Genomic DNA, 15912 nt, shown 5'->3' with positions numbered 1-15912 from the left:
GATATCATAGGTCACAGCCGCCGCATCTCACCACCCAGCCAGCCCACCCGCCTGCATAGACATCTTCCAGTTCCCGCCTGCATACACAACTTTCCTTGCCCACCCAGATCCCCACCTGCCCGACCACCCGCTGCTCAGTATTCGCAGCACTCCACTATGAACAAACCCCGCCACTGAGGAACAGGGAGGAGGACAGCTGACCGGTAGGGGCTCATATTTGTTATTTTTTTCCTCCTGTGGGGAACAGGGAAGAGACAATGGTGCGCTTAAATTAAAATATATACCATTTGTAATTATTTACAATATTAGTAGTGGGTGTCCGCTTCCACTCACCGCCAAAATCAATAACAAAGAGTCTGCCTTGATTTATATACAATTCTTTTACTCAAATTAATTAACACACATACATAAATAAATAACTAAAAATCTGTATATTCCACACACTATAATAGAAGACCGGAGCTCCCGTTGTCCGCTTGCCAGGACCTGAGAGTGTGCTATTTCCAGCGGTCACACTGCAAACAGCAATTTGGAATCATACCAATCTACCTGCCCGCCAGGACTGAAATTAACAACTATTCACCGGCGGTAAGCGCTACGGTTTGAAGCTGTACAGAACCTGTATCCCTCCGGGTGCGTGCATCCTAATACTGGACATTCCCGCAGGTTCGGGTAAGAATACAGCAGTAATCCTCTGCACTGGGACGCCAGTAGCAGGAGGATTTGAGAGACTTGTAATATAATTTATTGGCAGTTGTTACAGTACTGATACATATTGATGTGACACAATTGGATGTAACAGACTGGATAAGTCTGTTTAGTGTCACATAAACACATTGTTGCCATTAAGAATACAATTACACTGTTGCTGCCAATCTCCTTCAGTGCCAGCGGATACTATCTGTCTTCTATTATAGTGTGTGGAATATACAGATTTTTAGTTATTTATTTATGTATGTGTGTTAATTAATTTGAGTAAAAGAATTGTATATAAATCAAGGCAGACTCTTTGTTATTGATTTTGGCGGTGAGTGGAAGCGGACACCCACTACTAATATTATAAATAATTACAAATGGTATATATTTTAATTTAAGCGCACCATTGTCTCTTCCCTTTTGTTTGAGGATTTAGCTAATCCTTCTAATGTGTGCAGCTGAAGTTAAACAAGTATAATTGGTCTAATTGCGCCGGGAGTTGGGGTGTGAATAACACCTCTCTTGTGGTTGTCCTCCTGTGGGGAACAATAGGATTTATTTGGGGAGAATAAGGATTAATGGATTTATGGGGGGAACAATGTGAATAATTCATATGGGGAGCAATAGGATATATGTGGGGAGCAATATGATTTTTTTTTTGTGTAGGCCACTGTATGTGTGGATTTTTTTTTACTATGAGGGCCAATGTGTGGTTTTTGTTTTTTTCTGTGGGGAACTGATGGGGTGCCTTGGCAATGTTAAAATATTGTTCGGTGTGCCGCGAGTAAAAAAGGTTGACAATCACTGGGTCAATGGATAAGAAAGGTGTTTCATCACAGGTGATGGCAATCATAAATTAAGAGGGAAGTCCAGGAGCAGAGCATTCTGTCCCTCCTGGAGAGGGCCATGGTGGGAGGTATGAGGTGTTAATAGTGCACCAGGTAACATTGAGCGCGCGTTTAGTTATATACAGACCCCTATAGCTTGTGTATTTTTTGGCATTTTGCTAATGAGCTATTTTGTCAACACACAGTTTCTGAATTCACTAACACGCCTTTTCCTCTCTCAGATCACAACCTTATCACGTGTATGCTCTCCTCTAATACTTCAAATTCACTGTCGCTGACATCCTCTAATCCTCCTCAAATCCACAGAAATATTAATGCAATTAATCTTCAAGAACATTTCACCTCACTGCAACAACTGCTTTTACCTATTTCTGCATTCACTTCTCCTGAAATGGCTGTATCACACCTGAACCAGACTCTAGAGATAGCTCTTGACGAAGTGGCTCCAGCTACCCATCACACTCCTTGTAGGCCTAGATGTCAACTGTGGCACTCTAAAGTAACAAGACACCTACAAACACTGTCACGTAAAGCTGAACGACAGTGTCATAAATCTCGTATTCTGAGTGACTTCCTCACATATAAGACTGTCTACCACTTTTATCGTAATGCCCTGGACACTGCCAAACAAACATATTTTCAAACTTTCATCTCAGCTCAAGCCTCTAACCCCAAACGACTTTTTAATACATTTTAAATCACTTCTCAACCCTCCTTCACCCAACCCGCCAGCCACTATCAAGGTGCAAGATCTTGCTTCCAACTTCAAGGACTAGATTGATAAGATCCAAGATGAAATGGTATGCTCTTCCTCAACCATTGACCTACTCAATTCCCTACCTGAACCCTCTGGCACTTTCTCTTCATTTAATCCCACAAATGAAGATGAAGTATCAACACTCTTCTCATCCTGCTGCTCTACTACCTCTCCTCTTGATCCTATACCCTCACAAATAAGTAAAGCTCTGTCTCCTGTGCTCATCCCAACCATAACTAATATCGTAATCTTTCTCTCAGTACTTACTGGTGAGGAAGATAGATGTAGTGAGCTTAAGCAGTATCAGCCATTTTGTTAAGTAGCAGCCATTATGTAGTGAAGAAGAAGTATGCTTTGCTGGAGAAATCATAACAATGCTGACATTTCACAGTTAGTACATTCTTGTCACGATCCGGGTATCTGGACGCCATTACTTGCCTTTTAGATGTCTCCTGAGGCTGGCTCAGCGTTCCAGGGCCGGATCTCATCTGTGTCCACACTCTGCATCTTACTCCTGTCACTCTGAGACACTGTCACAGCGGGGCCTGTTTAATCATTGAATGGCGTCTCTCGCCCTCCGCGGCCTCCGCCGCCGTTCCCGTGTTCCAGTATACAGTGTGGCGCCTCATGCTTGCTGCGGCCTCTGCTGTCATCCATATGTTCCAGTGTACAAGTTTAGTCTGGCGTCTCCTGTCCACCGCGGCCGGCGCCGCCATTGCTGCTGAATCTCCACATGGTTCTCCAAACTAACTTTCCCTCCAAGTGCTAACATGGGCGCAGCCATGTTGGTTTCAGTCACATGCCTCAGTCTCCACCAATCCGCTGCGCTGATGAATCTGCATAATTGTCTAGCCAATCCCTGCCTTGCTGCAGGTATAAGTGTCCTGTGCCTGAGTCAGGAAATCGTCAGTGCTTTGGTTGTCAAACCTAGTTCCAGTCTCTCTCTCCTGTGGTTGTTTCTCCAGGTTTCCAGCTCCTGTCTCCAGCCTCCACTAAGAGACCCGCACCTGCTTTCCATCCTGCGGTGCAGCCTGACTCTGCAGTCCTCCGTGGCTATTCCAGCTTCCAGCTATTACCCATCTGCTTCCAGCGGTCAGCTTCCAGCAGTATCCAGCTTCCTTAAAGTGCCGGTGTTATTCCAGCGGATCCCTTCATACCTGCAGTATCCACTAACCACCAGTATCCACTTTCCATCTTCCTTATATCCACGCTCCCCAGCATCATCCAGTATCCACTCCGTGTTCTCATCTCCTGGCTGGTTCCATCCAGCATTCACTCCGTGTTCTCATCACCTGGCTGGTTCCATCCAGCATCCACTCCGTGTCTCCACTATCTGGCTGGTTCCACTCAGCCTACACAGCAGTCCTTAAATCTACAGTGTTCCAGCTCCAAGAACTTCATCAGCTGACGTGTTCCTTGGCTACCCTCACTACTACAGACAGGCCTGGTAAGGACAATCTAGTATTGGGACTTTAACATCTGTCTTCATCCTACCAGTGCTCTGTGGCTTCAGCCAAGTGATCCAGGAACTGTACCATCTATCCATGCTCATGTTTATTCTCTATTTACTGCTGTGCAAATAACGGAGTGTGTTAATAAAACTTTTATTGACTTTTAAAATCCTGGTTGTCATGGTCACACCTTCGGGTAATCCTTCTTTACAACACTTACATGTCCAGGGGTCTGATTAAACCTCCTAGGTTCAACTTTATCTCAGCCCCTACAACTAAGGCTTCCTCCTGTCAGCCTGGACCCTCAGTTGTGACAATTCTGTGGGAAGCAAGGTCGTAGCTATAAGTCTTGAAAACATGTTATTAGACAGTTTCTGAGTGTTTAGACTTCTTGTGAAGGACACGAAGGAGGGTGTCAGCTAGGAAGGAGTTATGAGAAGAGATGCACTATTGTTTTAAAATGTGACGTGTATCAAGTGTTCATGCAAGTACCTTTTTGCTATATAATGTCATGCTGAATAAAGTAGCTTCAGCCTCATTGTGTGGACATAACTGCGTGTGTTGTCTGCTTCCTGGGATTCCCAATCGATTGGTAAACAAATGGTATCGTACAGACATTGAAGGGACTTGATAGAAGGAGGCTTATCTCCAACACTGGTATCTTTCCTTCACTGTTCAGGCATGCAGTGATTACTATCACAAAAGTTTCCAATTGAGTCCACGGGCGCTCATACAACAAAAGAAGAAAAGAACAACCATAGTGTACTCTATTTTTCCACATTTAATCCAATGAAGTATATATAAGTAATTACTCGTACCCCACGGATTGGTCTACCGTTTTACAGGTAGACAAACACACTTTCCATAGGAGCTGGATATCACCAGTCTGGACTCTCTTCTATCAGGATCTCCTTACAGATTATATCCATACCAAAAAAAGAAAAAAATTCTGATAGTGCAAAACCGTTTTATTACTTTAAAATAAACTTTAAAACAAAATTCTGGGGGATATGAAATGGTCTCTCACCAATGGAAATGGTCTACCACAAGAGCAGACAAAAACAGCATAGGTTAGATGTCAAACACATGCGTCCCTGGAGCCAGCTGTGAAAATCACATGGAAAGGTTTCCACACCGTCTCCCCTCCTACAGTCCTCCTGCCGACGCGTTTCAACACGTATTGTGTCTTTATCAAGGCATATTGGAGGATTGAAATGAGCAGGTATTTATACCCCACTTAGACCCACCCATCAAGCATCCTATTACCAGACATGGATTCATCTAAAACTAAAATCCCTATTACATCTACTACTAATTCCCCATTCCTAAATCCATTTCTTGCTTTCTTCTGTATCACGTATCTCCCGCTCCGTCCGGCGGTCACATGACCGGAAGTTCGGCTTCGGTTCCCGGAAGTTGTCATCACGGAGTGCCGCAGATGCTGCTGAATCTTTGTTGGTTAGTCAGTTCCTGAAAGTTAGCCAGTACTGTGTAGCTTTGTATTTGTTTGTTGCTTACTGCAAATAGGCCTTGGGATTTAGTACTACACTCTACCAATAAAGACCTAGCAGTAAGACTGGAGTCAGTCGTTTAACTTGCTGGGGTTCTTTTGCTACTCTGTGAACTTAGCAAGTTTGTGGCTGTATTCTCAGACTTGCCTGCCAAAATCCTTTCTCACTGTGCAAGGTGTTCTGGTGTCAGTTTAGTGGCAGTAAGCTGAATCAGTGCACTGCAAGTGAGGACTAGGATTGTGGAGACTCTCCTTGTGTCTATTATTCCATCTCTGACCAAGGAGTTTACTGCCACACCCGTTGGTAACCCTTTAGGGTTTTGCTGTTGCCCTTAGCAACAGCATTTCGGGTTCTCTACGTATTAAAACACAACATCTCGCTTCTTTCCATCTGAGCACTCCTAATACTAGAGAGACACCCAGTTTCTTAGCCTCTGGGCTTCTCTGTTTACTTTGTGTTTATTTTGTTACCCTATCACCTTCTGTGTACGTAATGTCATATTCCCCAGTCTGTCTGTGAGTTCATTTGTTTTGCATCCCTCTCCGTTCAGACACCAGTACATTCCTGCAGGCACTGGTGTGCATAACATATTCAGCAGCCCAATACTCCTGTTGAAATTTTGTGGGAATATGGAGCATACCCCTCAAAATACTTTGCAACAGGTGGTCGATCAGGTGCAGGTCTTGACTCGACAATTTAATGATTTGTCCATTAAAATGCACACCTCCCAGGCCGCTGGCGGAGCTCCCGCAGCAGCAGCACCTTCAGGGGTTAAGGAGCCGAAAGTAAATCTCCCGGATCGTTTTTCTGGAGATTGCTCGCAGTTCTTTTGTTTCAAGGAGAGCTGCAAGCTATATTTCCAGCTTAGGCCTCAGTCTTCTGGGTCAGAGATTCAGCGGGTGGGCATAGTGATTTCCTTGCTACAAGGAGACCCACAGGTCTGGGCATATGGGTTGCAGCCTGACTGTCCGTCGCTTAAAAGTGTTGATGCTTTTTTTACGGCACTGGGCATGTTGTATGATGACCCTGACAAGATGGCCTCAGCCGAGGCTCAGATTTCGATCCTTAAGCAAGGGCGAAGGCCAGTTGAGGTTTACTGTACGGAGTTTCGGAGGTTGGCCCATGATACCCAGTGGAATGACCCAGCCCTGAGACACCAGTACTGAAGAGGTCTTTCTAACCAGATAAAAGACCAACTGGTACAATATCCCTTGCCTGATAGCTTGGATCAGCTCATGCAGTTATCCATCCGGGTGGATAGACGGCTGAGAGAGCGTAGGCTTGAAAGGGAGACCGAGGTTTCCTTCTTTCCCAAGGGAACCTCAGACTCTTAGGAATTTTCCGAGGAGCCTATGCAGATTGGGGCTACCCGCCTCTCCTCGCGTGAGAAGACGCGGAGGAGAAAGCAGGGGTTGTGTTTGTACTGTGGGAATAAAGGTCATGTGGTAGTATCATGCCCAGAAAAGCCGGAAAACTTCAGGGCCTGAGGGTGATGGGAAATATTCTGTCAGGCCAGAAGTCAGAATTTCCCAAGAAGACTTTTATCATTCCGGTGACCTTGAAGATCCTCGGTCAAACTGTCAAGACTGAGGCCTTTGTGGACAGTGGGGCCGACAGGGTTTTTATGGACCGCCAATTCGCCCTGAAACACTCTGTTCCCTTAGTACCCTTGGCATCGGAAATTGAGATCTGTGGGTTAAACGGGGAACCATTATCCCAGGGTAAAATTACCTCTTGCACTAGCCAGATTTCTTTGTTTATTGGAGCCACACACTCTGAAAAATTTTCCTTTTATGTGACTGTCTGTACTTTTGCCCCATTGGTGTTGGGGTTACCCTGGTTAAGGGCCCACAATCCTCAATTTGACTGGGTCTCTGGGGAGATTCTTAGTTGGGGTACTGATTGTTTCAGGAGTTGCTTGAGCCTTCCAGTCAGGCTTTCGCAGCTAAGTTTGCCAGGATTGCCAGGATGTTATGCAGATTTTGCGGACGTGTTCTCCAAAAAAGTTGCAGAGGTACTACCTCCCCATCGCCCCTATGACTGTGCCATTGATTTGTTGCCGAATGCTAAGCTTCCCAAGAGCAGGTTGTACTCCCTGTCACGTCCTGAGACTCAGGCTATGGCAGAGTACATTCAGGAGAACTTGGCTAAGGGATTCATCAGACCTTCACAGTCTCCAGTTGGGTTGGGGTTCTTCTTCGTGGGTAAAAAGGACGGTTCGTTGCGACCCTGCATCGACTTCAGGGAATTGAACCGTATCACGATTAAAAACTCATACCCACTGCCTCTCATTTCGGTCTTGTTTGACCAGCTTCGTACTGCCACCATTTTTTCTAAGATTGACCTACGCGGTGCGTACAATCTAATCCGAATAAGAGAGGGGGATGAATGGAAGACTGCCGTTAATACCCACTCAGGGCATTATGAATATTTGGTGATGCCTTTTGGGCTCTGTAATGCCCCGGCAGTCTTCCAGGATTTCATGAACGATGTGCTCAGGGAATATTTGGATAGATTCTTAGTTGTATACTTAGATGACATCCTAATCTTCTCCCATTCCCTGGAGGAACATCGGAAGCATGTACGCTTAGTCCTCCAGAAACTCAGAGACCACCGGCTTGGGGCGAAGCTGGAGAAGTGCGAATTTGAAGTTCAGCAAATCGCATTTCTAGGATATATTATCTCCCCAGAAAGTTTCCAAATGGAGGGTTCCAAGGTACAGGCAGTCCTGGATTGGGTGCAGCCCACTAGTTTGAAGGAGCTTCAGCGTTTCCTGGGCTTTGCGAATTTTTATAGACGATTTATCGCTGGATTTTCGTCTATAGTGGCGCCCTTGGTGGCACTCACTAAGAAAGGGGCGGATGTTGCTCACTGGTCTTGTGAGGCCAAAGCGGCTTTTGCCCGTCTCAAAAGGGCATTTGTCTCGGCCAAGGTGCTGCGACACCCAGATCCAGAGCGTCCTTTTGTGGTGGAGGTGGATGCCTCTGAGATGGGTATTGGGGCAGTGCTCTCTCAGATGGGAGTGTCTGATAATCGCCTTCATCCCTGTGCTTACTTTTCCCGTAAATTTTCGCCTGCCGAGATGAATTATGACGTGGGTAACCGGGAATTGTTGGCTATTAAGGATGCACTCGAGGAGTGGAGACACTGGCTTGAGGGGGCTAAGTTTGTGGTCTCAATTCTCACCGACCATGAGAATTTGGCATATTTAGAGTCAGCGAAGCGTCTCAATGCCAGGCAGGCACGATGGGCTTTGTTTTTTGCTCGCTTTAATTTTTTGATAACATATCGCCCTGGGTCAAAAAACATCAAGGCTGATGCGCTCTCGCTGAGTTTTGCTCCAATCCAGGAGACCACCGAGGAGCCATTGCCCATTGTGTCCCCATCATGTATTAAAGTGGGCATTACCCAGGACCTCTTGTCATTAGTCCTTAGAGCACAGGAGCAGGCTCCTCCAGACCTTCCGGTAGGTCTTTTGTTTGTGCCTCCTAGGTTAAGACAGCGAGTGTTCCTGGAATTCCATGCCAAGAAGTCGGCAGGTCACCCGGGTATTGCCAGAACTCGGGAGTTGCTATCTAGGGCGGTGTGGTGGCCCTCGGTGGCTAAGGATGTGGATCAGTGGGTTCGGGCATGTGACATCTGTGCCCGAAATAAGACTCCTAGAGGGGTTCCTGTTGGCCCATTACATCCACTCTCTATTCCATCTAAGCCATGGACCCACATTTCAATGGATTTTGTGGTGGACTTGCCCAAATCCTCTGGGATGACAGCCATCTGGGTTGTCGTTGACAGGTTTTCGAAGATGGCGCACTTCGTTCCACTGGTTGGGCTGCCATCGGCCAGACGCCTGTCTGAATTATTTATGCTGCATGTTGTGCGCCTCCACGGGTTGCCACTTGATTTGGTCTCTGACCGCGGATCCCAGTTTGTGGCCAAATTCTGGAGGGCATTTTGTTCCGATCTCCAGATTTCTGTCAGCTTGTCGTCAGGCTACCATCCGCAGTCTAATGGGCAGACTGAAAGGGTGAACCAGTCCTTGGAGCAGTTCCTCAGGTGTTATGTCTCCAAGTGTCAGACTGACTGGGTTGCTCATCTGTCCATGGCGGAGTTTGCCTATAACAACGCGGCTCACTCTGCTACAGGGATTTCTCCCTTCCTTTGTGTGTATGGGCATCATCCTAAGGCCAATTCTTTTGACCCCCTGGACTCCACGCCTGGTGGTTCCTCTGTGGTTTCGGTCCTTAGGGGTATTTGGAGGAAAGTGAAGAAAGCCCTTGTGTCTGTGTCATTAGTGACCAAAAGGGTTTTTGATAAGCGGAAAAGACCCTGCAGCTTCAAATTAGGAGACTTCGTCTGGTTGTCTACCAAGAATTTGAAGTTGAGACAGCCATCTCATAAGTTAGGCCCCCGGTTCATCGCCCCTTATAAAATCACTAGGGTTATCAATCCGGTGGCATTTCAGTTAGATCTGCCCCGTTCTTTGGGTATCAATAAAACATTTCATTGTTCCCTTTTAAAACAGGCGATTAGTAATCCTTCTTCCAGTGGAAGACCTTCTCCTCTTCTGATACATGGCCAGAGGGAGTTTGTTGTTGAAAGGATTCTTGACTCCAAGATGGTTCGGGGTCGGCTGTCATTCTTGCTGCACTGGAAGGGGTATGGCCCGGAGGAGCGGACGCGGGTGCACAGTTGTGATCTTCATGCCCCCAGACTGATACGCTCTTTCTTCTCGCAGTTCCCCGATAAACGCGGTGGTAGGGGTTCTTTGACCCCTCGTCAGAGGAGGGGTACTGTTATGGTCTCCTGCCCTGTGCTGCCACGTCGTCATGGCAACCGGGAGACAAGTGCTAGTGGAGTAACCTGAGCGCAGCTGATACTCCGGTTCGGGTCTTTTGCTGTGCAGTGGTTACAGGCTTTGTGCACGGCAGGGGATCCGGTGCTGGTTTTTGTGCTCACAGTCTGTGAGGTCTGAGTGGGGCGTGGACAGCACCTGCTATATAAAGCCTCTTCTCAGGTTAAGCAGATGCTGCTGAATCTTTGTTGGTTAGTTAGTTCCTGAAAGTTAGCCAGTACTGTGTAGCTTTGTATTTGTTTGTTGCTTACTGCAAATAGGCCTTGGGATTTGGTACTACACTCTGCCAATCCAGACCTAGCAGTAAGACTGGAGTCAGTCGTTTAACTTGCTGGGGTTCTTTTGCTACTCTGTGAACTTAGCAAGTTTGCGGCTGTATTCTCAGACTTGCCTGCCAAAATCCTTTCTCACTGTGCAAGGTGTTCTGGTGTCAGTTTAGTGGCAGTAAACTGAACCAGTGCACTGCAAGTGAGTACTAGGATTGTGGAGACTCTCCTTGTGTCTATTATTCCATCTCTGACCAAGGAGTTTACTGCCACACCCGTTGGTAACCCTTTAGGGTTTTGCTGTTGCCCTTAACAACAGCATTTCGGGTTCTCTACGTATTAAAACACAACATCTCGCTTCTTTCCACCTGAGCACTCCTAATACTAGGGAGACACCCAGTTTCTTAGCCTCTGGGCTTCTCTGTTCACTTTGTGTTTATTTTGTTACCCTATCACCTTCTGTGTACGTAATGTCATATTCCCCAGTCTGTCTGTGAGTTCATTTGTTTTGCATCCCTCTCCGTTCAGACACCAGTACATTCCTGCAGGCACTGGTGTGCATAACAGTTGTACCTTATTATGTTGTGACGAAAAATTAGTAGTAAATGCCCATTTAAATTTCTCCTCCTTTTTATTGTTCTTGACCAATGGTTTACCTAAAATTGTTGTTCTATCAAGATCGGAGGCTTCCTGAAGTGCAAAACTTGTTTTCTCTGTATCATATCCACTTTTATTAAAACATTGACTCATTTTCCCTGCTTGTTCTAAAAAAACTTCCTTATCAGAGCAGTTCTTCCTCAATCTTCTGAAGATTGAGGAAGAACTGCTCTGATAAGGAGGAGAAATTTAAAAAATAAAAATTCTTAAAAAATTCTTAAAAATGTTAAAATAAGAAAATGATAATTTTTGAGTGTTTATATAACATTTTCCCTGACTAAAGCTCTTATTTTCTATTTTTGAGGAAAATCGCTATTTGCACAAGGAATATTATGTGGAGATGTGTATATTTGAGTCAAGGACTTTTGTGATGTTTCTATTGATTATGCCCTGGAAGAGAGGTTTGACAATAAGAGAAGGACGGGACACTTCCGGGAGGCCAAGTGAAGCCACAGCACCATGACATCCGGGTGTAGTGGGTGGGCTTTTGCGCTTAATGATGGAGGACCACTCACGGAAATGACGTCGTGGCACTCCGGGATGACGACTTCTGGGACCCGAAGCCGTACTTCCGGTCATGTGACCGCCGGACGGAGCGGGAGATATGTGATACAGAAGAAAGCAAGAAATGGATTTAGGAATGGGGAATTAGTAGTAGATGTAATAGGGATTTTAGTTTTTGATGAATCTATGTCTGGTAATAGGATGCTTAATGGGTGGGTCTAAGTGGGGTATAAATACCTGGTCATTTCAATCCTCCAATATGCCTTGATAAAGACACAATACGTGTTGAAACGCGTCGGCAGGAGGACTGTAGGAGGGGAGATGGTGTGGAAACCTTTCCATGTGATTTGGACAGCTGGCTCCAGGGACGCCTGTGTTTGACATCTAACCTATGCTGTTTTTGTCTGCTCTTGTGGTAGACCATTTCCATTGGTGAGAGACCATTTCATATCCCCCAGAATTTTGTTTTAAAGTTTATTTTAAAGTAATAAAACGGTGTTGCACTATCAGAAATTTTTTCTTTTTTTGGTATGGATATAATCTGTAAGGAGATCCTGATAGAAGAGAGTCCAGACTGGTGATATCCAGCTCCTATGGAAAGTGTGTTTGTCTACCTGTAAAACGGTAGACCAATCCGTGGGGTACGAGTAATTACTTATATATACTTCATTGGATTATATGTGGAAAAATAGAGTACACTATGGTTGTTCTTTTCGTCTTTTGTTGTATGAGCGCCCGTGGACTCAATTGGGAACTTTTGTGACGGTATCTACATAGAGTGCCTGGTGACACTCTTATCTTTCTCCAGTTTGAGACCAGAAGGCTGCTCCTGTGGCGCACGGCATTTTATTCAAAGCATCTTTCTCATGCAGTGATTACTCCCATTCTGAAAAAAAAAAAATTCTGACCCTAACTCTCTCAAACTACCGTCCCATCTCTCCGCTCCCATGTCTTTCCAAGCTACTTGAGAAACTTGCCTACACTTGCCTCACACACTTTCTTAACTCATACAACTTATTGGACACATATCAATCAGGCTTTCGCTCCCAACACTCCACAGAGACAGCACTGACTAAAGTAGTGAATGATCTGGGCACTGCGAGGTCTAAAGGCCATTACTCACTACTTATTCTTCTAGATCTCTCTGCAGATCTCTAGATCTCTCTTTGACAGTGTTGATCACTCTCTTCTCATACAAACACTGCAATCCCTAGGTCTTCAGGACACGGCCCTCTCTTGGTTCCTATCCTACTGATCTAATCGCTCTTTCAGTGTCCATTTCTCTGAATCCACTTCTCTTCGCTACTTCTTTCAGTTGGAATACCGCAGGGCTCAGTCTTAGGTCCTCTGCTTTTCTCAATCTATTCCTCATCTCTTGGGAAACTAATCAGCTCTTTTGGATTTCAGTATCATCTGTACGCAGATGATACTCAAATCTACCTATCCTCCCCAGATTTGTCTCTACCTGTATTGGGCCGGGTCACTGAATGCCTTTCTGCTGTTTCATCTTGGATGTCCTCTTGCCACCTTAAACTTAATATTTCTAAAACAGAGTTAATTATATTTCCACCAGCCAATAGCAGCTACCAACCTGATATTTCTATCACTGTTGAGAACTCTACAATCAACCCTACACCACAAGCTCGCTGCCTAGGTGTCATTCTTGACTCAGAACTGTCCTTTCCTCCCCACATTCAATCTGTCTCAAAATCATGTTACATGCATCTAAAAAACATATCTAAAATACAACCATACCTTACACAAGACACTGCTAAAACTCTAATCCATACTCTCATTATCTCCTGCATTGATTATTGCAGTAGTCTTCTTACTGGTCTTACTAAGAAGAGACTCTCACCATTACAATCCCCATTCTGAATGCAGCTGCAAGGCTAATATTCCTCGCTAGACGTTCATCGTCTGCAGACCCACTATGTCAGTCCCTCCATTGGCTACCTGTATTCTGCCATAATCAATATAAAATTCTGTTACTTATACACAAGGCTATTAACCATACTACACCAACATAAATATCTTTGTTTATCTCAAAATATCTCCCAACTCGGCCCCTTCGCTCTTCAAATGATCTACATCTCTCATCCACACTCATTACTTGCTCCCATGCACGATTACAGGACTTTCTCCGGGCTGCACCCACTCTGTGGAATGCCCTACCACGTACAATAAGACTCTCCTCTAGTCTTCAAACCTTCAAGCGTTCCCTGAAAACTCACCTATTCAGACAACCTTATCAAATTCCAGAACCGCTCACATTACCTTCATAGCATTCCTATCCAATTATATCCCCACAGTACAGTCCACACATATCCCCCATTATATTTTCTTTCTTCACACTCCCGTCCTCCTGACCCTGGTTCAACACCTCTGTGATGTGATATCATGCAGCCCACCAAGAACCTTTGCAATCAGGTGGACAACTATGCAACAGATAGCACCTATCCTTGTTTATCAATGCCTATTTCCCCATAGAGTGTAATCTTGCGAGCAGGGCCCTCCTACCTCTATGACTGTTTGTTTTTACCCAGTTTTGTCTTCTAATTGTGTCCAATTGTAAAGCGCAACGGAATATGCTGCGCTATATAAGAAACTGTTAATAAATAAATAAATACACAGGGCAGATTTTACTAAGCCATGACTTGTCAAAGCAATAAATGCCAAACCAGATTTGATTATAAGCTGCACCTTAGTAAATCTGCCCCACAGTTCCACCTAGTGAAAAAAAAATTGCCACTGCTCTTGCTGATCTCATTATTCCCTACTACAGTAGCCTGAGCAGAATAAATGGGTTTATAGTTGAGAGATGTGAGGAAAAACACCTCTCCACTGCAGTTTGTAAAGAGGATTGTTATATTAGGGGGAGGCCAATTTGTTGTAAAGTCAATTCACATACCTCCCAACATGACCCTCTCCAGGAGGGACAGAATGCTCTGCTCCTGGACTAACCTCTTAATTTAGGATTGCCATCACCTGTGCTGAAACACCTTTCTTACCCATTACCTGTTCGAAACAGGTGTCGGAAATCTTGAATTAAGAGAAAAAAATCCAGAAGCAGAGCATTGTGTCCCTCCTGGAGCGGGTCATGTTGGGAGGTATGCTATAATAATGTATCTTTACTCATTACTGTTAAACTAATAGTTGGGAAACCACTGGCAATCGCCCACATCAAAGATGGCGACGTGATATCTGTCTCTGCTGTGATGCGTTAGCCGAGCGCCGGAAGTGCTCGGAGAGAAAGCCGTCTGGCTGTGTAAGACGCGGGCGGTGGGATTCCGTTTCTCAGGACGCGTTTGCCCGGGTTGGAGGGGCAGGAGCCCTCGGGGTATGTACGTATGGGGCTATTAGTGATGAGGGCCGGGGTGTGAGTGGTCGCTGTGTCTCAGGGGCTCCTCTGGGTGGCGCTGCCGAGACGCTCCGTGTTATGTCTGATGCAGGATGTTAGGGGATCTGAGTGTCTCTATGGGACCACTTCCCAGCATGTAGTGCTGGGACTTGTAGTTCCCCAATAGCTGACTGGCTACAGATTGCCCAAGTCTGCTATTTGTATGTGACTTGTACTGCATATTTGTCTTATTGTAATGCGTATACTTACTCTACCTGTCTGTGCAGTGTGTGACGTGCTGCCCTGTCTGTGTGCCCAGGAACCGCTGCGGCTTAGAGGATGACCACTGCAGCCAGGCCCACGTTTGAGCCTGCCAGAGGCGGCCGAGGGAAAGGAGAGGGGGACCTCAGCCAGCTTTCCAAGCAGTATTCCAGCAGAGACCTCCCGTCACATACAAAGATCAAGTACAGGTAACTCCTAAAAATCTCTCTCTCTCTCTCTCTCTCTCTCTCTCTCTCTCTCTCTCTCTCTCTCTCTCTCTCTCTCTCTCTCATATATGTGTGCACTACAGGAAGGTGTCACCTGGGGTCTGGTATGATCTGTTGCACCCAGGAGTCAGGTTACCAATGATACATGCTGGTGGTGCAATTATTTCACATTCTGCACTTCAGCCTATGGGTGGGACGGGTGGTCTTCAGTTTGCCGGCTGTCGGGATCCCGTCGCACAGTATACCGGCGACGGAATTCCGGCATACCGACACCTTTTCTCCCTCTTGGGGGTCCACGACCCCCCTGGAGGGAGAATATATAGCTTAGTGCGCCACCGTGCCCGCAGCGTGGCGAGCGCAGCGAGCACGAAGGTACTCATTTGCACTTGCCCAGCTGTCTGTATGCCGGTGGTTGGGATTCCGGCGCTGGTATGCTGGCTGTCTGGAGCCCGGCCACAGGCATACCATACTACACCCGGATGGGACCTGATTGCAGGGAAGTCATGCACAATGTTTATATTATAGCAGTTTGGCTGATTGCA

At 45.9% G+C, this 15912-nt stretch overlaps 1 protein-coding gene across 5 annotated transcripts in view; it reads left to right on the top strand.

Annotated features, from left to right (window-relative positions):
- The first annotated feature begins 14720 nt into the window (after nucleotides 1-14720).
- CWC15 (CWC15 spliceosome associated protein homolog) overlaps nucleotides 14721-15912 on the top strand; it is a 40418-nt gene continuing 39226 nt past the window's right edge. Inside the window, exons 1-2 of one of the 5 annotated variants that reach the window (XM_063951469.1) lie at nucleotides 14721-14886; nucleotides 15202-15352. In XM_063951469.1, coding sequence (XP_063807539.1) covers nucleotides 15222-15352 — 131 coding nt within the window. In that variant the 5' untranslated portion in view covers nucleotides 14721-14886; nucleotides 15202-15221. Of the gene's footprint in view, nucleotides 14887-15009; nucleotides 15104-15169; nucleotides 15353-15912 lie in introns of those variants that run through there. The other 4 variants (XM_063951468.1, XM_063951467.1, XM_063951466.1 and 1 more) reach the window with 4 other exon arrangements.

The sequence above is a fragment of the Pseudophryne corroboree genome, chromosome 2, assembly GCF_028390025.1.
Source record: "Pseudophryne corroboree isolate aPseCor3 chromosome 2, aPseCor3.hap2, whole genome shotgun sequence".
Taxonomy (NCBI): domain Eukaryota; kingdom Metazoa; phylum Chordata; class Amphibia; order Anura; family Myobatrachidae; genus Pseudophryne; species Pseudophryne corroboree.
This window is presented reverse-complemented; position numbering and strand designations above follow the sequence as displayed.